The 24661-nt window shown below is 38.4% G+C and overlaps 3 protein-coding genes across 4 annotated transcripts in view; 1 reads left to right on the top strand and 2 right to left on the bottom strand.

The window, feature by feature from the left end:
* LOC126375566 (uncharacterized) overlaps positions 1-24661 on the bottom strand; it is a 218990-nt gene that overhangs the window by 187853 nt on the left and 6476 nt on the right. The gene's annotated exons all lie outside the window — the stretch shown is intronic.
* LOC126375779 (uncharacterized) lies at positions 820-5269 on the top strand. Its single transcript, XM_050022867.1, has 4 exons — positions 820-1440; positions 2410-2878; positions 4541-4832; positions 5099-5269. Exons 1-4 carry the CDS (start codon positions 1269-1271, stop codon positions 5267-5269), a joined length of 1104 nt encoding a protein of 367 aa, XP_049878824.1. The 5' UTR covers positions 820-1268.
* LOC126375531 (uncharacterized) lies at positions 12117-24640 on the bottom strand. 2 transcript variants are annotated; one of them, XM_050022507.1, is made up of 4 exons: positions 19063-24640; positions 18828-18905; positions 17617-17764; positions 12117-16764 (listed from the first exon to the last, which is right to left on the bottom strand). In XM_050022507.1, exons 1-4 carry the CDS (start codon positions 19708-19710, stop codon positions 16559-16561), a joined length of 1080 nt encoding a protein of 359 aa, XP_049878464.1. In that variant the 5' UTR covers positions 19711-24640; the 3' UTR covers positions 12117-16558. The 2 variants fall into 2 exon arrangements, with proteins under 2 accessions (XP_049878464.1, XP_049878465.1); XM_050022508.1 differs by lacking the exon at positions 18828-18905.

Genomic DNA, 24661 nt, shown 5'->3' with positions numbered 1-24661 from the left:
CTTTTACCACTTATTGGACATGACGGTAATAAATTCTTGGCTTGTGTATAAAAATTTAAAAACAACTAAAGCCAATTCATCAGTTCTAAACCTATGTAACTATAGACTGGAACTAGCTGAGGTATTAGCCAAAGTAAATAACTCATTTGAACTCTGCAACAAAAGAGGAAGGCCAAGTACCAGCAACAGTGTTGAAATGGAAATACAAGCAAAAAAAAAAGGAGAGGACCAGCTCAACATATTCCTCCTAAGGACATAAGGACTGATAATGTTGGTCACTGGCCTGGTAATTGTGTTCGCAGCAGATGCAAAATGCCTGGATGCAAGGGATACACGCAAAACAGGTGTGAGAAGTGTGGAGTAGCTCTTTGTCTTACCACAACCAAAAATTGTTTTAAAAATTTTCATATGTAGTTATTGTCTAGTGAGTGTATAGTGTTGTAGTTCTGCAACAAATGGTTTTTAATAAAAATAGCTAGGAAAATAAAAAAAACTATTTTTTTTATTATTTTTCCCTAAATCAGCATATTCATGGCTCCAAAATACATTTTTTCTCGGTCTAAAAATAAAATCATGCATTTAAGGGTAGATAAGCGGACAGTTTTATCCATTTCGACGCAATATAGCGGATCTTTAGTTGAAACCTCAAATAGACGCGGTTATGTTGTAAGGAAACCAGAGATGGTTGTACATTACAACAAGAATATGAAAGGAGTCCATTTCAAAGATCAGCTGCTTTCATATTATACATGTTACCCCAAGACCATGAGGTGGTATAAGAAAATTGTTGTTCACATTTTTCAAGTAATGGTCTTAGTGTCTAAACACATTATGCCGAAAGTACGCGACCGAAGTTCGGCACAATTACGCCAGCAATGCTATTTGAATGAACGACGACACATTATGCCGAAATTACGTTGCGTTATAGCGTACAGCCGAACTTCGGTCGGGCGTAAGTTCAGCGGCAACTTAGTCTGTAGAGCACACATTATACGCGAGTTTACGCGACCGAACTTCGGTTCGATTGCCGACGAAAATCCGGGGGCGGGGTGCAGCGGGGAGGCAGTAATGCCCGCCCGAGCCCCGCACCCCGCGTGTCTCTTGCTCGCTCGTTCATTTCGCTGCATCTGTCTGCGCATGACACACGTGCGAACACCACCGCGCATGCGCGATCTTGTTTACTTTACTTAGTTACCGTTGCATCTCAAAAAATATAAGCTTCGAATTGTTCTTGCGATCATTATTGTGTAGTATCCTACACCTACGTCATGTTTGATTCAGAAAAATTAATTATCGCGGTTGAGTCGCGACCGTGTTTATGGAACAATGGAGATGCAAGCTATAGTAATCGATCAATGAGAAAAATTGCTTGGGAACAAATAGGTGAAGAATTCTACGAAGATTGGAGTACTTATAGTGCCAAAAAGAAAAATGAAACAAGTAAGTTTATAGATTTTATTAAATATTTTTATTATTTATCACAAGCAATCAATGTACAATGCGGTCCTGCCAAACTACCCGCCCCTCATTGTTAAAATATTCCGTAAACTTTTGCCTAACATTAGTGGCATTAGTGATATTCTGATGTGACGATTGTGATGATATTGTTTCTAAGTCGTCTACAAATAATTGATCCTTAAAGTTGTATCCATCACGTTTTCTGACGAAGTTGTGAAGTACGCAAACTGCTTTTACAATGTGAGTTGCAAAATCAGGATAAGTCAAAATTGGAGTATGTAGGATTCTCCATTTATTACACAAAACACCAAATGTACATTCTACACACCTTCGTGCCCTGCTGAGACGATAGTTAAACGTGCGTTTTTCTCTGGTTAAATTATTACCTGGAAATGGTCTCATTAAATGTTTGTCAAGAGCAAACGCTTCATCGCCTACTATTACAAATGGAAGCTTTGGTTCATTTGTGTTAGGTAGTTCTCTATTAACTGGTAAATTTAATGTTCCACTTCCCAATCGTATTCCCAAATTTGATCTTTTGAAAATGGCACTGTCTCCCTCCCTGCCGTAAGCACCTACATCAACTACAATGAAATTTAGATTGGCATCAGCAAGTGCCAATAAAACAATTGAAAAATATTTTTTATAATTGAAAAAACGAGAACCTGATAGTGCTGGGCACTCAATCCGCACGTGCTTGCCGTCTAGGGCGCCAATGCAGTTTGGAAAATTGGTTGTAGAAAAAAAAATTCTGCTATGTCGAGCCACATTTCCTTGGTAGGTTCAGGCATTTCAATTGTTTGTAATATCTTCCAAATTACAACACACGTTTCTTTAATTATATGAGCAATAGTTGATCGGCCTATTAAAAAATCTTCTGATAAACTTTGGAAGGTCATTCCAGTTGACAAGTACCTGTGAACAAAAAATAAAATTATTTTTTCATTTCAGTTGATGACTTACAAAAGAAATGGAAACATTTGAGAGATTACTACATAAGAGAGAAGGAAAAAGACAGTTTAAAGAGTGGTAGTGCCGCGCCAGCCAAGAAAAGAAACACTTCATATTTTCAGATGTTGTCTTTTTTGGATATTACTATAGAACATCGAAATAATGATAGCAACCTCAGTTTACCCGAAGATGAAAATAGTACCAGTTGTGATACGCTACCACCAACTACTAGTCCACCGCTAGTCACTAGTTCGCCATCTCTACCGTCGAACGCACTGACCAATTCTGAGCGTAGGAATAAGAATTTGACACCATTTCAAAAATCTATATTAAATAGAATGTCTGTCAATGAAGAAAATGATCCCGATAAAAATTTTTTGCTTTCATTATTACCTGACATGAAAACAATGACAGACAGTGAAAAATTCGATTTTAAATTTGAAATTATGACTGCAATAAAAAGAATAAAGTATAGCAAACCTAAATCATTGTCATCAACTCCATCTACCAGTGCATATGAATATCTACCAAGACCATCAACTGTGCAATATAATCAATACAGATATAATCCTTCAAAAATTAGCTCCAACAACAATTCAGATAATTATGGTTATACGACTCGTACTCATGATTACGTAGACGATAGTATCGACTCACCCGCACATTCGCATTATTCAACTGAAGACCTTGAAGATATATTACAAACTCATAATATTGAAACTCAATCAGGCTTATTGCCTAATAACAACTCTGATGAAAGCGAATCGTAAATTGCTGCATTTAATAAGCACTCATAATGTCTAGGAGTAATATGAATATAATAATATAAGTGTATACCTATAAATAAATGAAGATTTGCAAATATGGATCATTAATTTACTTACCTTATAGTGACCATCAATCGTTCTGCAGGTGAAATGGAATCTCTGAATGTAGTATCTTTTTTCAAAATGTTGTTACTGATGAGAAATAACAGTTCATCAAAAGATTGTATCGTCATGCGAAAATAATTGAAAAACCTATCGGGAAAGGCTCTTTACTTTGCATAACGTTGAAACTGGCCATCTTGTAGTCTCGTAGAATTCAATGGGTGCACCCAATATTCTTTCCTGTATTTGTCTTCTTCTAAAGCCTCAGCAATTGCTATTACTGTAAAATAGTCCATTTTTCGTTTTTCGCTAATCAAAAGTAATAACGGAACCAACGCAAGATCACTTTGTTTTCCCGTCTGTCTGTCCGTGTAGATAATACGGCACAACGCGGCAACGCCACGACAGCGCTAGAGACACTGAACAAAGTTACGCAAGTTTACGCAACTGAATTTCTGCCGCGTAAGTTCGGCGCTTATGGTGTGTCATATTACCCGAATACGTCGGAACATGGTCGGAACGTAAACTCAGCCGCGGATCTTCGGTCGCGTACTTTCGGTATAGTGTGTTTAGACACTAACACCCTATGAACGCGAAACCCGCGCCAAATGCGCCCAACTCTAGAAAAAAAAAATGTATTTTGTTCCATACAAAAAAATAAACAATATTTTTTTTCTCGAAAACTATCAATCCTAGAGATTTTCTACTGAATAAAAGTTGTTAGTCTAGTCAAGAGCTATCTTATAAAAAACAAATCAGGTCGAAATTCCGACTTTCGGTCCTATGTCCACAAATTTTCAAAATGGGACCACTGTGCGGCGTGACCGTGGCGTGTTATAATAGCCCTTTGAAAAGTACACCGCTGCACTTTTCTCCGGGTTTACCTCGATTCTCCATTTGCGAAACCACTTGCCCAAGGCATTGGCCGCGCGTTGGAGGATTCCGGTCATCATAACTCGACCACGGCACGAAGAATAGATGGCTGTATCATCCGCAAATAAAGCTAATTCGGTATTAGGGGATTTGGGAATGTCACTAGTATATAATGAAAATAGTAAAGGAGAGAGGACGGAGCCTTGTGGGACTCCGGCATGTGATATTAGACTGAGAGAAGTATTAAATGTTCTAAAAGGAAATGATATTTTACTTAACAAAGATAAGTGCATTTTTAAAGTAGAGAAGGTGAATTTCTTGGGGCACGAATTAACGCCAGAAAGGGTGAAACCTTTTACAAAGTACATCGAGAGCATTACAAATTTTAGACCCCCCACCACTGTGGAAGAATTACAAAGCTTTTTAGGACTTGTCAACTATGTCAACAAATGGATACCACATTTGGTCACGAAAACAGAACCTTTAAAAGAGTTGTTAAGGAAAAAACTCGGCAAAAACGCCGAACTCAAACCATATTGGTCCAACGAACAAGACAAAGCTTTTGAAAGTCTGAAGAAAACTTTGACAAGTATACAGTCTTTGGGATATTATGATGTTAAGGATAAGACCGAGATAATCGCAGATGCAAGTCCAGTTGGACTTGGTGCTGTTCTAGTGCAAGTGGACTCAAGGGGACCGCGAATAATAGCTTATGGAAATCGGACATTGACAGCGTGTGAAAGAAAATACAGCCAAACTGAAAAAGAAGCTTTAACGCTTGTTTGGTCAGTTGAACACTTTAATATATTCGTGTTTGGTAAAGAATTCGATTTGGTTACGGACCATAAGCCTTTAGAGATTTTGTTTGGTCCAAAATCGAAACCATGCGCACGGATAGAGCGATGGGTCCTTAGACTGCAGTCTATAATTATAAGGTTATTTAGGAGCGACTTCGTGAGCGCGCCATCGCCGACGTCAAGAGAAGGTTGTGGCGCGTGGCGATGGTGCGCCCGAAGGTGGAGGAGCGCCGCTCTCCGAAGTCGCATCCGTCCAAGAAAGCTGGCGGGCGGCCGTTAAAAAAATGGAATCCTGAGAATTGGGAATATCCCAATACTTAACTGGCGCAGTCGGTAGGATCGCGGCACTCTAGGCTTTTCGAACAAAGTCTATCGCGAACAGACTATTCTTCGTGTAAACCCGAGTGAACGGTGCTTACTGTTGTTACCCGCGATCTTGCAAAAGAAAAAGAACTGTAACCGGTGCGATTACGTCATAAGGACCACCTGCGGGACTCTGGAGAAATAGAGACCTGTATGTACTCTACAAGACCCGACGAGGAGATGCGGAGGATGCCGAGTTGGTGAGTGCTCTTAACTTTCTCAAGTACATCCCTTGCTCTATTTCCTGTCGTATTAGCTGTAAGCGATATTTCACGTGTGTCTGTCTATAGGCTAAAATTGCTGTAGATTTAACTTAAACTTTAAATCAGTTTAATTTAGTACACGCGTTACTCCATAAACAATGGCGTTCGAAGCCGATTATAAAATGATTTCGGATCTAATGCCGAGATATGACGGCAATCCTAAAAGATTGAATTATTATATTAAGGAAGTAGATAATTTACTGAGATTGGTCCATTTCGGTGAGGGCCCCGCCGCCCAAGCCCTTGTATGTTTAATTAAAATTAGACTCAGTGGTGCGGCAATCGATGCGATAGCGTACGAGGATTCACTTAATAGCTGGACTGAAATTAAGCAAGCGTAAGTGCAAAGATTAGGTGAACCCAGAAACGAGATACAGGTGATGCAAGAGCTCACAAGCACTCGTCGTAACAAAAAAGAGGACGCGGAGTCCTTTGGTAGGCGAATTAGGGAGCTGCTTGAAACTCTGTATATGGTTGGTACACATAATGACAAAACTTATTATGAAAAAATGACAATCGAACAGTATGTAAATCAACTCGATTTCCAAACATCTATCGGAGTTCGTATTACGAAACCTTCTATGACAGTTTAGGTGTAATAAAGTGAAAAAAATGCATCAATATAGGTGCCGGTTTGCCTGCTATGACCTCTTGAAAGTTGGTGCTTTTTAGCATATTTCTAAGCTCTGTTGAGTGTTATAATTCATACTACTAATTATGATTTTATGCGTCCGCTGTTCACTAATTACAATATATTATGTCTTAATTAATACATTGAGATCATTTAAATACATTTAATTTAGTTCCATAGTAAAAAACACATTTGTCATCATATCTCGTAAAATATTAGTGTTTCGGTAAAAACACAAGTAATTTAATGTTGATTGTATCGATTTTTTCTATCGCTTGGCATAACAAAAATAATGGTTTTTGACAAAAAAAAACTTTTCGGCGGATTAGCTAATGAGGTATAACTTAAAATAAAATGAAATGGTGCCTACAGGTATTAGCACCATTTTATTCTTAAACTTAAAAAAATCAAACTGCGTTATTATTGCAAACCAAAAAATAAAGATAAAAGAGACTTACTTTTGTGCCCCTGTGTTGTATATTGTATTGTAATAAAGATGTTGTGAGAACTTCATTAAAATATTTATTTTAAACTACGTATTTAACAAAAACTGTTACACTTTTAAATTATTTTTTTAATTACTCAAAAGTAAATTTTAAAACTATTATTTCTTTTTAATTTTAAAAATCTCTGTAGTCTTGAATAGCTCTGATTGCTGTTCGGTGCGTTTATTTTAATTTTTAGAGGTTTATAAATATTTCAGGCCATTCCCATAAAAAAAAAAGTTAAATTACACACCAATACAATTACCAGAACAAGACACACAAGCACAAACACAAGGTAATTTAAAATTTAGGTATATAATAATTATGTAGAAATATATTATACAATTTCAATAAAAGGGAGCGGAGTTAGATAAGTGCAGTGTGAACACACCGTAAGCGAGACGGCGGCCGCGCAGTACCTATTGTATCGAGATGGTATGGACCGGCGTGGCGCGTCGACCGGTCCGTCGATGCGTTTGTATGAACACACTACGCGTTACCGGTGCGCACATTCGTGTGGACAGCGAGACACAGCTGGCGTGTCGGTAGCACATTCGTTGGTACAACTTTCATGATAGCTACGCGTGTGCGTAGAGCACGCCTCGAGGTTCCAAATGCGCATATTTGTCACAGGGGTCTAGCAGCTGAAGTGCAGGCTGAAGGCTGAAGGGTAGGCTTCTAAATATGTTACTATATTGCGCCTTCCTCCGTACCATTGTGAATTGAACCCCATAGAATTAATATGGGCTCAATTAAAATCATTTATAGGTAAAAATAATGAAACTTTTAATCTCTATCGAAAATTGGTGCACAAGCTAGGCAGAAAGCCATCGAGCGCGTCGTAAAAGAAGAAGATAAAAAGCTAACATGTTGACGGACGGAAAGGCCATAGCAGTCGCTTTTTGACAACCCGCAGTGACAGAGCTGCTATGGCCTTCCCAGTTGGCGATTTATTTTTGGACAGAACTGCTATCACAGTCGTTTCATTCATACAAAATAAAGAAGAATATGTTTTTGTGTCACTGGCATTTTTTTCCAATCTGTTCTGTGTCAATTTTAACAGTTTCTGCAACCGTTTCAAAAAGTACATATCAAACCCCCCCCCCCCCCCCCCCCCGCCCCACCCCACAGTGACAGAGCGGCTATACAATTCGCGGTGCCATAGAATATTCTTCAGTCGGCCGGCGAGTGTCGCGTTGCGCAGACGCACCCATGTGACCATTTTCGCGCCAAATCTCAACGACTATATCTCGTTTTATAGTCGTGTTATAGTGAAGCTACGATTGAAATAACTTCAAAATATCATTCGTAACTCAAGGTATGTACATAGATTTGTGTTTTTATGTATGCAACTACTTCAAAAGACAAAGTTATGTGGTTATTTTCGAAGTAAAACCTACTCGTCCCTTTACGAATCATTATTGCAAGTTTAGTCGTAAAATAACCTCAAAAATGTACTTTATTCTTTATAGATGCCCAAGAAAGCTCCAGCACGAAAAGAGAAGCAGACATGTCGTAAGATTCCTGCCCAGAAACAACCTCAACCATCAATAAACGTGCAGGAAGTTGACAAACTGCAAAATCTTTTCGATATCGCAGCCACAGAGGAGCTTTCTCAAGATGAATCTTATTCTGAGGCTGAAAGATCTTCAGAGAGTGATGACAGAGGTACGAAAAGCAGGGATTCATCTGACGAATCCATTGTGGATCCGTATTATGATTCAAATGGTGAATACGGCTCTGATGCAGACTATGTTCCGGATAGTAATGAAGACTCATCTGAAGAATCAGGTAACAGCTGCTCTGATCCATTGCCTAGCACTCTCAACCAGCCATTGCAGTCTCAACCAGCCAGAATGCCTACACCAATCAGTGAAGACACGCCTGATGAAGAGGTTCAATCAACCATAATGACCGTCACAGCAGATATCCCAACCCCTTCATCAAAATTGAACTAGAACCAGAGGATTCCGATCGTGCATCGTGCAGTAGTAAAGGTACGCTAGAACAGTCCAAACCTGGAACCTCAATCGAGCGAAATCAGATGGAGATAGAAACTACTCCGCAGTTTCCTAAAAAGCACCAAGATCCGCCTATTCTAAACCAAATGGAGGTTGAAACGTCTTTACTAGACAAGCCTCAAATTGAAATAGAGCAAGAAAAAGATTCCGTAGATAAAGGTAAACCAGAACAGCTCGGACCCGAACCCTCCATTGAGCGAAATCATATGGAGATAGAAACAATCCCGCAGTCTCCTCAAAAGCACCAAGAACCGCCTATGGAAGTTGAAACGTCTTCACTAGGTAAACCTCAAATTGAAATAGAGCCAGAGAAATATTCCGATCATACGTCGTGCGTTAGTAAAGGTACGCCAGAACAGCTCAGACCTGAACCCTCAACCGAGAATCATCAGATGGACACAGAAACTACCCCTCAGTCTTCTGAAAAACACGAAGAATCGCCTATTCAAAACCAGATGGAAGTTGAAGTATCTTCAGTAGGCGAGCCTGTAAGCAATTTGGACAGGCATCAAACAATTCAAAATCTTCAGGAGAGCAGACAGACTTCGCCCTCACTGTCATCTCCCAATCATCACCAAGAACTGCCTATTCACGACCAGATAGAGAATGATATATAGAGCTTCAGATATATCGGAGTCTCCTAATCCACAGTCCGTTCCCGTCTCACTTTCCACTCAAACTCAAGACGTTGACGGCATTCAGCCAGCTTCGGATTTGCAAATAACATCTAATTCCCCTCTGATAAACCGAAATGATAATGTTAGAAGAAGAGAAGTTAGACCACAGGACCCTCAAGTTGACGATGAACCATGGACCGATACTACAGCACCTTTACTTGAATTACCTTTCGATGACTCTACCACAGGACCTACATTTCATTGTGACAATAATACCACTCCAATAGACGTTATGAACCAGTTCATGACAACAGAGCTGATAGAACTGATTATTTCATGTACAAACGCATATGGTCAAGCACTCTGTAATACCCAGAGGCCACATACAAGAGGGGCTCGAAGACAAAACTTTCATCCTACGAACCCAGATGAAATAAGAAAGTTTCTTGGACTTTGCTTGCTGCAAGGACAGGTAAACTCGTGCCATTTGAGAAAATTGTTTACTTTCACTGACCCGTTATATTTTCACCCGGTATTTCCATATACCATGTCAGGAAGACGATTTGAGCAACTGCTGCGATGTTTATATGTTTTAACAGTAAATAGTAAAGGGATGGAGAAAGTCAATCTGTTCGTCAGAAAGGTCATTACACGGTTTCAAGACTTATACAATCCGGGATGTGAGTTATCCCTCGACGAGTCGATGTTGTTGTTTAGAGGCAGGCTTTCCTTCCGCCAATATATGAAACAAAAGAAGAGCAAATATGGCATAAAATTTTACATCGTTACTACCGCAGATGGTTACATATTGAACTTTAAAATTTATGAAGGAAAAGGTACAGTACTAGACGATGAAGGAAATGAACCGAAAGTTCAGAAACTGGTCATGACTTTGATGGACAAATACCTTTTCAAAGGTCACGTCTTATACATGGACAATTTTTACAACAGCACTACGCTGTCAGAGAAATTGCTGAATCATGATACACACACAGTTGGTACATTGAGAAAAGATAGAAAAGACAATCCAAAACCACTATTCACCCAAAATCTAAAAAAGGGAGAGCATGTTTGGCAACGGAGAGGAAACGTCTATGTATCACGCTGGAAAGATAAAAGACCCGTCAATATGATTACTACAAAGCATCATCCTCGTCTGGTTGTCTGCAAAAACAAACATGGAAAGACCATGTTCAAGCCGGTAGAAGTGGTGGATTATAACGCTCATATGTCAGGCATCGATAAGTCCGACCAAATGATGGCTTATTATTCAAGTCCCAAAAAAACCATAAGATGGTACAAGAAGATAATTTTCCACATTTTGGACATGATGATGTGGAACGCATACTACATATACAATAAACATTGTAATAACAAAATGCAAATGCTTGAATTCAGAGAGAGCATTATCAGATCTTATATTCAAGTAGAAGAGCGTTTCGACTGCTTGAAGCTGATGAAAATAAGTCACAGGAATGCAAATAGGAAATCACGTAAGGATGAAGAGCCCATTACCGATTCACCTGCAGAACCAGGGATACAAAATCACTGGCCTGAGATGATACCTGTGCCACCAAACCACAAAAGGGCTAAAGTATTTTTGAAGTGCCGGGAATGTAGGGCTAATAAAACTATGAAAGAAACTAGTTACCGATGCAAAGGCTGCCTTGACAAACCGGCGCTTTGTCCAGGTTGCTTTGAGGCATACCATATTCGTAAACTTTAGATGCTCATGGGCAATGTTACTTTTAATGACGTTAGACTGGTTGTTAGTTATTTGAGACTGATTATTCATTAATTAATAAGTACATGTTGTAGGTGATTGTTAAGTAAAGACAAACTTTACTGTGATTACAAAGTAGATTCATGCCAAATGTTGATTAGACTGTTTCACTTGTTTCACTGTTTCAGTGTGTCTAGTAGTTGTAAGTTTTGTATCGTACTTAATTGATCTCAATAATGATTAAAAACTGATTCTTTATTTTAAGTATCGTACTAATTGATCTCAATAATGATTAAAAACTGATTCTTTACTTTATGTATCGTACTTAATTGATCTCAATAATGATTAAAAACTGGTTATTTATTTATTGTTTTATTTATAATTATTTTAATACTTCTGAAGTATTACTAATTGTAGATAATAATTGTTGAAGATAATAAGCAGCTGTTTTCTTCTATAGTCCCTTATTTACTAGGTATATTAAGTGACAGTACTGCTATAACAATCTGCTGCCACAGCAGTTGAGTGATATATGGAACCATAGGTAATATTTGCAGTGACAGTACTGGTATAACATACTGCTGCCTCAGCAGTTGAGTGATATATAGAATCTTAAGTAATATTTGCAGTGACAGAGCTGCAGAAGCAGTCCGGTTGTCATAGCAGCTCTGCCTCATTACACTGCAACCACAATGTGCAGAATGACAGAAATGCTATAGCAGGCGACGGCTACAGCAGTTCATAATTTGGAACAGGTGCAACAGAACTGCTACAGCAGTCTCAAAATTTCCATACAAAAATTTAGTGTCAAAGTGGGGTGACTTAGTGTCCGTCAACGTGTTAAGGCGCGATGGAATCTTCGACAATGTTACTGACGCATCGACGGAACCATTCATAATTAATGTGACATCGGAGCACGAAAACTCCTCCTCTAATACTATATCGGAATAAAGTACATGTTTGAAATAATCACTTGTTTTATTTTTATGATCAAATACTATGTTCAGGGACATATTTTTTCAATACTAGATCTATACCTGTATACAATACATACTTACTTTACTGTAATACATACTTACTTTATTTATACATTATTATAAAATGTAGAGTTAGTGTAACCACAAACAAACATACATACAGGGTGTTAGTGACATCGTAACGAAAACTTTGAGGGATGATTCAGGCCATAATTCTGAGTTGATATCAAGTGGAATTTTTCGTCGCAAAAGTATGGAACGGAAAATAATTTAAATAAGCTCGAAAATTTTCATGACTTCTCCGACAGGAAATTCCACTTGATATCGACTCAGAATCATGGTCTGAATCATCCCCTTCAGTATTCGTTACAGTGTCACTAACACCCATACCTACTTGTATGGCTACTGTATGTACTTGTATGGGGTGTAAGTGACATCGTAACGAATACTGAGAGGGATGATTCAGCTGAATATTCTGAGTTAATATCAAGTAGAATTTTCCATCGCAAAAGCATAGAATTGAAAATAATTTAAAAAAAATAAAAAATAACATGAATTTTGCGACGGAAAATTCCACTTGATATTAACTCAGAATCATGGTCTGAATCATCCCTCTGAGTATTCGTTACGATGTCACTAACACCCTGTATAAATCTTTGAATATTAGCATACACAAGATTCAAACAACCCAAGAGAGTCAGTGTATTTTTATGAAGTAACTTGAGCTAACCACGTCTACGGTGTCCGTCCTGCGGTACCCAGTGCGTGATGATCTTTGCCCATCGTTCCGGATGCATGCGGCATACGTGCCCAGCCCAGTCCCACTTTAGCCTGGCGGTCTTCCTGCCAACATCAGCTATACCGGTTTTTGAGCGCAGCACAGTGTTTTTAACTCGATCAATTCGTTTTACACCTAGTATGCTGCGCTCCATTGCTCTTTGACAAACCCCGACCTTGACGTGGACGACCCCGGAAACGATGGCGCGATGATCTCGACGGTTATCGAAAAGACTGGATGGAGCTCGCACAGAACCGGGATACTTGGAAGAATATGGGGGAGGCCTTTGCTCAGCAGTGGGATCATATAGGCTAATAATAATAATAATAACTTGAGCTAAAATCAATTCACTACTTAACTAGTACGAGACATGCCTTTTAAGTTCTGTCGTTTACATATTTGGCGCCAATTTTGAATTTAGAACTGTTCAAAATTCTTTGGTTGGATTTCGAATATCAAAACAATTGAAAGTATTAGAATTCATGCAATTGTTGAATCACCGCGTTGGTTTGAATCTGTCAGGTCACGTCCGAAAATGAATCTTAAAAAGGAAAATGTCCGTGAAATAATTTTCTATAACTTTTGAAGAGGCCTAACGCGACTTCGGTGTTTCGAAGAGTTAACATCTGTATTCCACGATGAAGTGCCATGTCTGCGGACCATCGAACGCTGGTATTTAGAATTCGAGCATGGGCATACCACACTCAGTGACAAATCTCGTGAAGGACGTCCAAAATCCGCCTTCACCGAAGATAATATCGTTGCTGTGAGACAATTAATCCACGAAAATCGTCATGTGACATACCGAGAGATAAGAGGCGTTATTTGGCATTTCAGGGACAACCATTCAAAAGATATTGCATGAGGCACTTGGTGTGAGAAAACTAGTTTGCCGTTGGATCCCGTATTTGCTTTCTGACGATCATAAGGCGGCTCGCGTCAGATGGTGTAAGAAAACTCTTCAGAGGTTCAACCGAGGAGTCAAATCACGTGTACGACATCATCAGTGGTGACGAATCTTGGATGATCCTGATTCCAAACAACAATCCACAGTTTGGGTCTTCCAAGACGAGTCAAAGCCGACTAAAGTTGTTCGCTCTCGAAGCACTTTAAAGAAGATGGTGGCTACCTTCGTGGCGAAAATCGGTCATGTTGCGACAATTGCACTTAAAAATCGTAGGACGGTTAATGAGGATTGGTATACCACAATTTGTTTACCACAAGTCATCGCCGAACTTCGAAAATCTAACCCAAAGCCACGCATCATCCTGCACCATGACAACGCAAGCTCACACACCGCTCGTCAAACGATTGAGTATTTGAAGCAGGAAAACGTAGAAATTCTTGACCATCCTCCATACAGTCCTGACCTAAGCCCCAATGATTTCTTTACATTTCCTAAAATTAAGAAAACTCTTCGCGGGGAAAGGTTCCAGTGCAGTGAAGAAGCGGTCAACGCTTTCAAGTCAGCCATTTTGAACACCTCCAATTTGGAGTGGAATTAATGTTATAATAACTGGTTCGAGCGAATGGAAAAGTGTATTAAACTTTGTGAAGAATACTTTGAAAAGCAATAAAAGGTACTATAAGCTTTTTTTCAAACGACAAAACTTAAAGGTATGCCTCGTATCTTTGAAAACTTAATATAGGTATGTAAAAAATCATACAGGATTGTTTGCAAAAAATAGCGATCGGTACATTGTTAAGTCAGTCGATTACATAAGATCACTAAATCTTTTTAAGGGGCAATGTATACGTTTTTACAATAAGATTCCCATTGACATTCAGAATTTGCCTTTTAACTGTTTTAAGACAGTAGTTAAACAGAATCTTTGCAAAAAAGGTTATTATAAGGTTAGTGATTATTTAGAGCTGTCTGAGAACTGGGCCCTGTTTTATAAAGCTGACAATTCGACAAGTCGACATATGTCAAAAAGTGACAATCCTAAATTTTTTCTGTTTAATAAAACTGACAGGCGACAAATTTGTCACGGTGGAAAATTTACAAATATGTCGAATTGTCGCGACAATTCGACATATTTCTGTTTAATAAAACTTTTTGGGCGACAGGTGACAGGTGACAATTTGTCGTGAAAAACTTGTCAAATCAGCTTTATTAAACAGAAAATTGTCACGACATATTGACATATTTGTAGAATTGTCCGACAATTCTGACAGGAGAGTTACCCTCTGTCGCGAAACTATATTTTGAATTTTAAAGGAGTAAGAAAGTGTTTATAAAACACGCATCACAAAAAATGGTACTATCATCGAGCAGTGAAAGTCAATTGGGCACTAAACTTCCCAAACAGTATGTTTCTATTTTCATAGATAATCCCCAAAATACTTAGTTTCTTGTGCATTTCCATCACACGCGATCAAAACAAACAATCGAAGTTGCACTAGTGATTGATTCTTTCTTTTACTTTGTTAATATTTTTTCTATTCTACCCTCATTTAGCTTCATAAAACATTATTATTTACAAATATGTCAAAATTTGTCATAATTGTCACGACAATCCCACAATTGTGGTGACGTAATAATTTGACTGTGGTTTTTTGACATATGTCGAGTTTTATTAAACGCTTTTTTAAATGACAAATATGTCACGTTTTCACGGTCGATTTTTGACATAATTGTTACCTTTATAAAACAGCCTAAGCGCGACAATTCTACAATTTTGTCATTTTTTGACAGATATGTCGAATTGTCAGCTTTATAAAACAGGGCCCTGATATTCGGCAGCTAAATTACTCAATTGTATAACAATATTTTGTATTTTTTTTAAAGAACGCCTAGGGCCCTGTGCCGAGGTTTTTCTTGCAGCTTCTTTTCCCCGACTATACAGGTTGTGAAAAGCTGCAGTGATTTTAGGCGGATGAGACTTTCGTAATATAAAAATTGACGATTTAAAGTGTAACTATGTTACCTACTGAATAAAGATATTTTTGAATTTGACTTCGAATAACATTTAATTCAATTTATACGACACGACCAAAGTAAGAGATGAGGTTCAAGAATATTTAGTAATGCCTGTAGAGCCACAAGCAACTGATGTTTGTGATTGGTGGGTGAAACAGGGAACACGTTTTCCTCGACTTTTAGAACGGTAAGACAACTGGTAAAAAAAATTGCCCGTGGACCCATCATGTTGGTGGGACTACGGGTCCTCAAGAGCAAAAAAAAAATAGCGTTCCATTTTTTTAATATTCCAGCCACACGTGTCCAAAGCGAACAGGCTTTTTCGAAAACTAGAGATTAACGACGAAAAGAAATCGCCTCAGCAATAAGTCTCTGTGGCTTTCTTTTTTTGTTGATAACGATAGTAAATAATATAAAATATAATTTAGATTTAGAATAAAGAAGTAATTTAAAGGCGCAGGAGGGCCGTCATCAGAATCAGTCATTGGTCTAAGGTAGCACTGGATGTGGTTAGTTAAAACAATTGAATAATTAATCACACGTTATTTAATCTAATTTTACTTTGAGACAAAATGAACTTAAACAATATTCGCAACACATTATTAAGGCACAGAAATTACTAGTAATCAACAGAAACAGTTACGGACTTCACGGATTAAAAACAATCCCTCGCGGGTACGGTGCGCAGGCGACTGTTACCCGAATGTCACTTTCTGAACTGTTTATGGATAACTGGGCATTGAAAGAAGTAATATCAAAACAAAAAGATAAAGACAGACATAAGAAGGAAGTGTTGCAGTTGGTATTACTAGTATTAGACACGTGTCTCTCAAAACTTCGTGAATATTCCTTGCAATACATTGTTCTTGATTGCATGGGTGAGTTGCAGCAGAGCTATAATGTAAGTAGCACAGAACGAAGTGAAGCCGACCACGAGTCGCATGTCGATCAGTACGACGCGCCACAACGAGTAGCGCAGCGGTCGCGCGCGCATGTATGCGCGCAGGCGTCGCATTTCGCTGCGCACACGATTATCTGAAATTATATTCCTTGATACTTAATACGCGTACTCCGTACTAGGTCGTTCGCTAGTATGTAAAAAGCACCTACGTATTTATTATTATAGTACTATGACACCATATTCAAGACATCAAACCGTACCTAACCGTAGGTACACATTTGGATTTGTTCCCGGTTAATAGCATTAGGCTCGCACCCTCTTATGTGGGACTTACAACATTGCTGGTGAGGAGTGGGTGCGAATGAACCTTCCGGGATACAGTTATATTCAAGACAGCAAGAAAACGACGGCTAACAGCCCTTTCACACGGCAGTCCAGTTTTGCAGGATCGGCTTTTTACGGTATCCTGCTAAAATGGACGCTGTGTTCACACGGCAGTTCAGTTTTGCAGGATTCAGTAAAAAGCTGGTCCAGCAAAACTAGACTGCCGTGTGAACACCGCTATTAAAATATATGTGTGATTAAACGGGATCCCGCTTTTTACTGGACTTCGGATCCAGTTTCTAGTGACAAAACCGAACGGCACAATTCGACCGGATCGGTTTTTTGCAGGATCCCGCATGCGGGATGCTCGTGTGAACGCTAGCATATAAACATATTCGCCATCAAACGGGATCCTGCAGAAAACGGGATCCTGTTAAAAACTGGACTGCCGTGTGAAAGGGGTGTTACTCGCCCTACTGACGTGATTCGCTGACGTAAAATACCTTCAACATCGGCGTACGACATAGTAAGGACCTGACCTATGTATCTACTCATTGAGTTCAAACAATCCTACGTTATGTAAGATAATCGTCCCATACCACCAAACCAGTTTAGTTTAATTTTAAACATTCAAAGCTATCGATATATAAAAATCATCTTACCAGGAGAAAAAAAACACAAATCAAGCGTGAACATTCGCACTTCCTCTTCGATTTCGGCCACAAGCTCAAGCATCGCAATAGGAGCAAAGGATTTTGAGGCAAAATGGCTTACTAACACTAAATTTATGGTAGTTCTAAAGCCAATGCCCTGAAAATGTATAAAAAACAAGATTAATTTACTGCAATAATGTAAAGACAGTGTTGACGACGAGAAAAGGGTGATTAAGATAAATTTCGTCTCCACCATACCACGACCAGTTGGGCTAAGTGCGCAACATGATAAAATTTTGTCACGGTCATTTCATAAATTTTGACGTTATATGTCGTGTTGTCTATCCGTGTTAGCATGACAAACCAAAAAGTCATGTCGTTCTGTCGTTTGAAAGTGAAAGTATGGACATATTACGTTGATGTGTCATAAGTCCACAGAATGTGATAAAAATTTGGTGCCATGTTAGCGTCTATCGACGATGTCTATTGATATATTGTGATTTTGTGGTATTTTTACCACAATATGATATATTGTCGATAGACGCTAACATGCCAACTTTTTTATCACATTTTGTGGAATTATGACACATCTACGTAATAAATATGTCTATACTTTCAGTTTTTATCTTTTAATGGGAAAAATTTAACTTGGATTCCAGTCTTTTAGCTAAAATTAACGTGGTGTTTACAAAGGATTGAACACGAAATTTGTATGCCAAATATTTTTTTTTTTTACATAATGGCTAAATTGGTTTCTCGACGTCATAAACGTTTATCAATCGAGCGTGACACGCATGTTAGGGAAAATGACAAACTTATCGATTTCGAAAAAACTTATCGACTCCATCGATTAATTTTATTACGTTGCGCATGTTAGAAGGGTAGGAGATACTTCCACTTCGATATAACACTGACACTGTACTGTGGGTTTTGCACTTCAGACATAACCATTTGTAACCTAGGTATACATTTGTTCAAAAGTTTTGTTGATGTTGACTTTCTCGTCATTTCAGCAATAATAGCGAAATAACGTTGTTTTAAAAAGATAAAGCTGACACGTTACTAGTTGCGGTGTGGTTATCTGAACGCCCCCAAACCTTCACTGAGGGCTAACTATGTCCTGCCATAATAACCACATGGAAAAACACCACAGTACGGCGCCACAGCGCATTCATTGCCTTGGGAATAAGTAAGTTTAAACGTTTGAGAAAAATACGTACATCGTCTTTCCAATCATTCAGTATTTCATTTATTGAATTCAGTAGTAATGGCATGAAAGCTAATACGCCGAACAGAATCTGCAATTAACCCAAACATCGTCACCATCATAAGTCATAACACGCTGCCAATGAAACAGATGCTGAAGGTGTACTCAGCACTCCACTACAAAAATAGTGATTATAATTATCAGCACTCCACTACAAAAATAGTGATTATAATTATTTTCTAACTAACCTGAATTTTAACAGATATCTCCACAGTGCGAAAGCTGTTGTAAATGTTTTCGTACATGTCCAATGAGTCAAATTTTAAAATGTTGTTTCTGGATTTAGTTCCTTTGAGGGCCATCAGAAATGATTTGACATCGCAATACAGTAGAGAAATTGATAAAAATTTTGGCAACCTCGCTACCTCCAATGACATTTCATATAAAAATATTGTAATCATGCCTTTTATTGGCAGTTTGTGCGGGCTTAGAAAAATAAAACTACAAAATACCAGAATTAAATAAATTGGCAAGAAAATTAAGACAGCCGCGTACGAAATTAACAGCAGTTTCAGTAACATGTTCTTAGATTTACGCGTTCTACATCGCGACATTACTCTGCAGAAGTAATCCAAGGGGCACGAGTTACTAAAAAACGATATGACTTTGTGCGATGTGAGTTCTGAAACTATACTGAAGTAAAGTAGTAGGCCTCCTTTTAAAGATGCAAAAGAAATGATTAAAAAGGCAGCTGTTTGTAATATACAGTAAATGCGGGCAAGGCATTTCACCCGTTCGGATCTGATCAAATCCTTGTTGTAGTAACCAAAGATCAGCCTTAGCAAACAAATTCCTCTGAACAGAGTGACTACAGACGGAATCAAACCTAAAGCCATAGCGGCGAGGTGCAACTACGCTGCTATGAAGGATTACAAGTGTAGTAATCAATACTTTAGAGTTAATAATAAAATCATCAATTTGATTACACTTTAGTTTTAATTTCTACTGAAGCATTTATAGGGTTCCGTGTCCATTCAAGCGCTAGGCGCAATTGTCAGTTCAATATTTAAAATTATTCAGTCTTCAGTGGTATCACCGTTTTTTTTTACTTTTTTAATATTACTAAATCCTTTAAAGGGCAATTGTATACGTTTTTACAATAAGATTTCCATTGCCATTTATTATTTATTACCTTTGAACAGTTTTAAAACTGTGATTAAAGAGAAACTTTGTGAAAAAAGTTATAATAAGGTTAGGGACTAATTAGAAGATAGGAATGCTTCAGAATAACCGTCTGGGGACCAGTATTAGGCAGCCAAATTACTGAAAATGATAATTTACATTCAAAGGGCCGCCGTACACGGACTGCTCGAGCAGTTAGCGGCTGAGTGAAATACACGGACCGCTCGAGCGAGCGAGTTACGAATTGATATGGTCACATTTAGCAAAGCAATTAAATATGCATACTCAAAATTATTATTGCTGAATATATAAAATATTACTGTGGTGCAATATTCTCACGAGGATTTGTCCTAAAATGGCGGCTGATCTCAAAATTGAAAATGATTGATCGATTGAAGATATCTTTAATTATATTATCTATCACAATAGTATAGGTAGGTACCTAGTTAAAAATTTTGCCATCACGAAACAAAAACAAGTAAAGCCCCTAGGTTATTCCGAGTTTATTTGGGAAGGTTTTTTATTGTTTTGTTTAAAAACAATTGACTGTGACACGGATACAACATACCGACAAAGTACAATTTGAATGGGACAATATTCATTAGCAATTTTCTTATGATTATCATTACGATCTTTTGTTATGATTATGAGACTATCTCGATTGAACTATAGTTATAGAACTATAGACAACCGACAAACACTAACGTCGAGAAAGAAGTCGGGAATTTCGTCGTCTATGTACTGACACCAGTCGAAGCCCCACGTGATGCATGGTGTTAGAAGATGGTACCATTGCTTTGAGTAAACAATCCAAACCCTTTTCTATCAACTACATCAAGGCGTTGACACTTGCAAATGGCGGAACACAGGGGCAACGGCAATAATCTTGAAATATTCCAAGTCTGGAAAGAAAGTCTTTAATTATCCAAATAAAACACTGGAAAGATTTAATTTGTTTAGGTACCCGTTACCAAAAGCAAGAGGAATAGTTAGATGATTATCGCACAGCTTTGAACAATTGAGAGAAAAATTCACACATTAAAGACATGTTTGTGATTGGAATTCGAAAAATAGGTACACATCGACAGCAAGATTTCAAAAACATAGACGAAGCCATCAACTTTGCAAAAAAATAGAATTATCACAAGAAAGGTCCAGTCTACCATGAAAAAAGGAGAAACATATAAAACGTATAATAGCCACCAACCCGAACGTTACTCAGTCTACTCGACTGAGACAATTCCCCTAATAGAATCGAAGACGCATTCTCAAGAACTTTTGTTTTACTAAGTTTCGGTATCTTTTTGCTTTTAATTCAAATTGGTTTGACACCATTCTCCCTTAAGAGGTTAATAAAGACGATGTAGCGAGCCATAAATATAAAGAAGAAATAAAAACAGGAGAAGTGCTAAGCGGCTCGAATGACGAGTAGTATTCGAAACACCAAATGATCCTCAGTGTTTCAAACTGAACATTTTATATCTTCTCTTGTTTCAGGTCACTTGCCTAATCTAACCTAAAAATCGTCGTCGCCTGAGCCGGCTGCGAGGCCGTCACCGCCGCCACATATCAAATCACCCGACCAAAGCTTAGGTACACCTGCATTCACCAGTGCTCTATGTGTGGAAACAGAATAACACCATAATGTCAAGAGGCATTATCAAAGGCACCATCCGGTTACCTCTGTGGCAGGAGAGTAGCCGGCTATCCTCAATCGTTTGACTTCAGAACGTGTGCAGTTGGTGAGCATCACCTATCGGCCAGCTCGGATACCGAGACCGATGACGACGACGTGGATCCGGTCAACAACAGAGGATACGAAGACGACGAGTGGGCCGACGAACGGGAGCAGCCACGCTTGGACTTCACCGCAACGCCGCCTGTAGTCAACGCTGGCACAGCTGAGTCACCCTTTGATTATTTTAATTTATTTTTTAATCTCAATTTCTGGCAGACCTTGGTGGCAAGTGTGAACACTCATGCCATTCAAGTTCTGCTTGAAGCAAATTCCGAAAATGCGAGGATTAATCGCTGGAAGGACACCAATGTTGCAGAAATGCAAATCTTTATGGGTTTGTTATTTCACATGGGTCACATTCGATTACCGAGAATAAACGATTACTGGCGACGCGATATTTTATTTAACTTTTTTTCATTTAGACGTTTTATGAGCCGGGATAGATTTTTATTAATACTTAGGAATTTGTGTTTTTAGTAGTCAAAATTCTATAATTCGTTACACTAAACCTATCATCGATTTTTTTAATAATTTGATGGCAAGATTGGTGACTCCGGGGAGAAATTTGACCATTGATGAAACCTTAGTATTATGGCGAGGACGTCTTTCAATGAAGCAGCACTTCAAGGGCAAACGGCATAAGTTCGATATCAAATTGTATGTGCTGGCTGATTCAAAAGGCACTTGCCAGAAAATTATAATGTACACTGGGGCTGCGGATTCAGCAGTGGGTGGTAGAGGCCATACAGACAAAGTCATTGATGGAAAAATATTTCGATCAAGGGTATTCGCTATATATGGATAACTTCTATAATAGTGTAGGTCTTGCTGAATAACTCCTTGCTCGTTAAACGTACTGTACTGGTACTTTGAGAGCCAGGAGATTACGCAATCCACCTCATATTAAAGCACTAGTTGCTAGGGGTGGCTGTGTTTATAAATTTAATAGACGCGGGGTGTGCGTTGCAAATTTTAACGATAAGCGAACAGTTTTATCCATTTCGACGCAATATAGCGGATCTTTAGTTGAAACATCAAATAGACGGGGTAATGTTGTAAGGAAACCAGAGATGGTTGTACATTACAACAAGAATATGAAAGGAGTGGATTTCAAAGATCAGCTCCTTTCATATTATACATGTCACCCCAAGACCATGACGTGGTATAAGAAAATTGTTGTTCACATTTTTCAAGTAATGGTCTTAAACGTATAAGATAAACAACCCATGCGCAACTTTCTACGTAGTCGGTCCCAAAGTTCTGTCACAGGCACATTATTTTTAAATTTCGAACATGCTTTTAGAAAAATTTTATGGCGTTCCATTTTTGAATGATTGACAATTATTTTAAAGCAAAAAATGATCATTTGCCGTGATTTATTACGATGGAGTGGACCTTGAAAGAAAACCGAATCGCAATTTTAGCGTTGCATCGCTTTGAACACTCGCCGAGTACCATTTTCAAGTTGCTCAAAAATTTGAAAATAACACTTAGGTTTGTGTATCGTACCATAAATAGGTATAATGAAGTCTCAAGTGTTGAGGACAAGAAAAGAACTGGCCGGCCTCGCTCTGCAAGAACACCAGCAGTGATCAAAGCGATAAAGGCGCGCATACGAAGAAATCCTGTCCGAAAACAGAAACTGATGGCTTTGCAGATGGGGGTCAAAAACAGTCAAAAAGGTTTTAAACGAAGACCTTAAGTTGCGAGCATACAAGAAAAAGAGTGGACACTTACTTAATGCCCGCCTGAAAGCAATTAGACTCAAAAGATCCCGGTTGTTATTAAAACGGTACGCGAGAAACCGACACCGTGACATACTTTTTACAGACGAAAAAATTTTTGATATAGAAGAAAAGTACAATAAGCAAAACGATAGAGTGTACGCAGAGAACTCTGAAGAAGCAGGAAAAAAAGTTCCGCGGGTTCAACATGGGCATCATCCATCTTCAGTGATGGTCTGGTTAGGTGTCTCTTACTATGGGCCAACGGAGGTTCATTTCTGCGAAAAAGGTGTCAAAACCAGTGCAAAAGTGTACCAAGAGACGGTTTTGAATCGGCTTGTCAAAGATCTGCCCAACACGCTATTTTCAGGACATCATTTCGTGTTCCAGCAGGATTCTGCGCCTGCACACAAAGCCAAAACTACTCAAGCCTGGTTCGACCATCAAAAAATTGACTTTATTAGACACGAAGATTGGCCTTCCTCCAGTCCGGACCTTAATCCTCTGGATTATAAAATTTGGCAGGTCTTAGAAAACAAGGTCTGTGCTAAAAACCCCACAAAAATTTGGCGAGCCTGAAGTCAGCCATAATTAAAGCCGTCGCTGAAATAGACATGAATATGGTGCGTGCTGCGATAGATGACTGGCCGCGGCGTTTGAGGGAAGTTATTAAAAACAAGGGAGGTCATTTCGAATAATTTTAAGTTATTTTCATATCTTAATAAATATACTTTAAATTGATATATAAATTTTTATAAACTTATTGGTACTTTTTATTTTATCACTATTTTCATATATGACAGAACTTTGGGACCGACTACGTATAGCTTTCGAATTGATATTGTAAAACGTCTTTTGAATTTACCGTATCAAGTTAATGACCGAAACATACAAACTGACAACAGACATATCCGCACAAATTCAAGAGAACATTCATCTGCCCTCTGAATGTCCAAAGGACACCAGAAACAGGAGCATGAGACGTCGATGCGCTTTATGTTGGCGAAAGCATCAGCTTCGCAAAATGGTCCATTTTTATTGTAAAAAATGCCCTCAGGAACCTGGATTATGTTTATCGTGTTTTGGAGAATTTCATAATTATAAAGAAGAGTAATATTTTTTAGACATTTTCAAAATTTAAATTACAGTAGATTTTATTATCTTGTTGATTTTTTTAAATAAACGTTTGATTGACGGGAGGCC

This window comes from Pectinophora gossypiella, chromosome 19, assembly GCF_024362695.1.
Source record: "Pectinophora gossypiella chromosome 19, ilPecGoss1.1, whole genome shotgun sequence".
NCBI classification, from domain to species: Eukaryota; Metazoa; Arthropoda; class Insecta; order Lepidoptera; family Gelechiidae; genus Pectinophora; species Pectinophora gossypiella.
The sequence above is the reverse complement of the archived record's forward strand: the minus strand, read 5'-3'. Positions and strand labels throughout refer to the sequence as shown.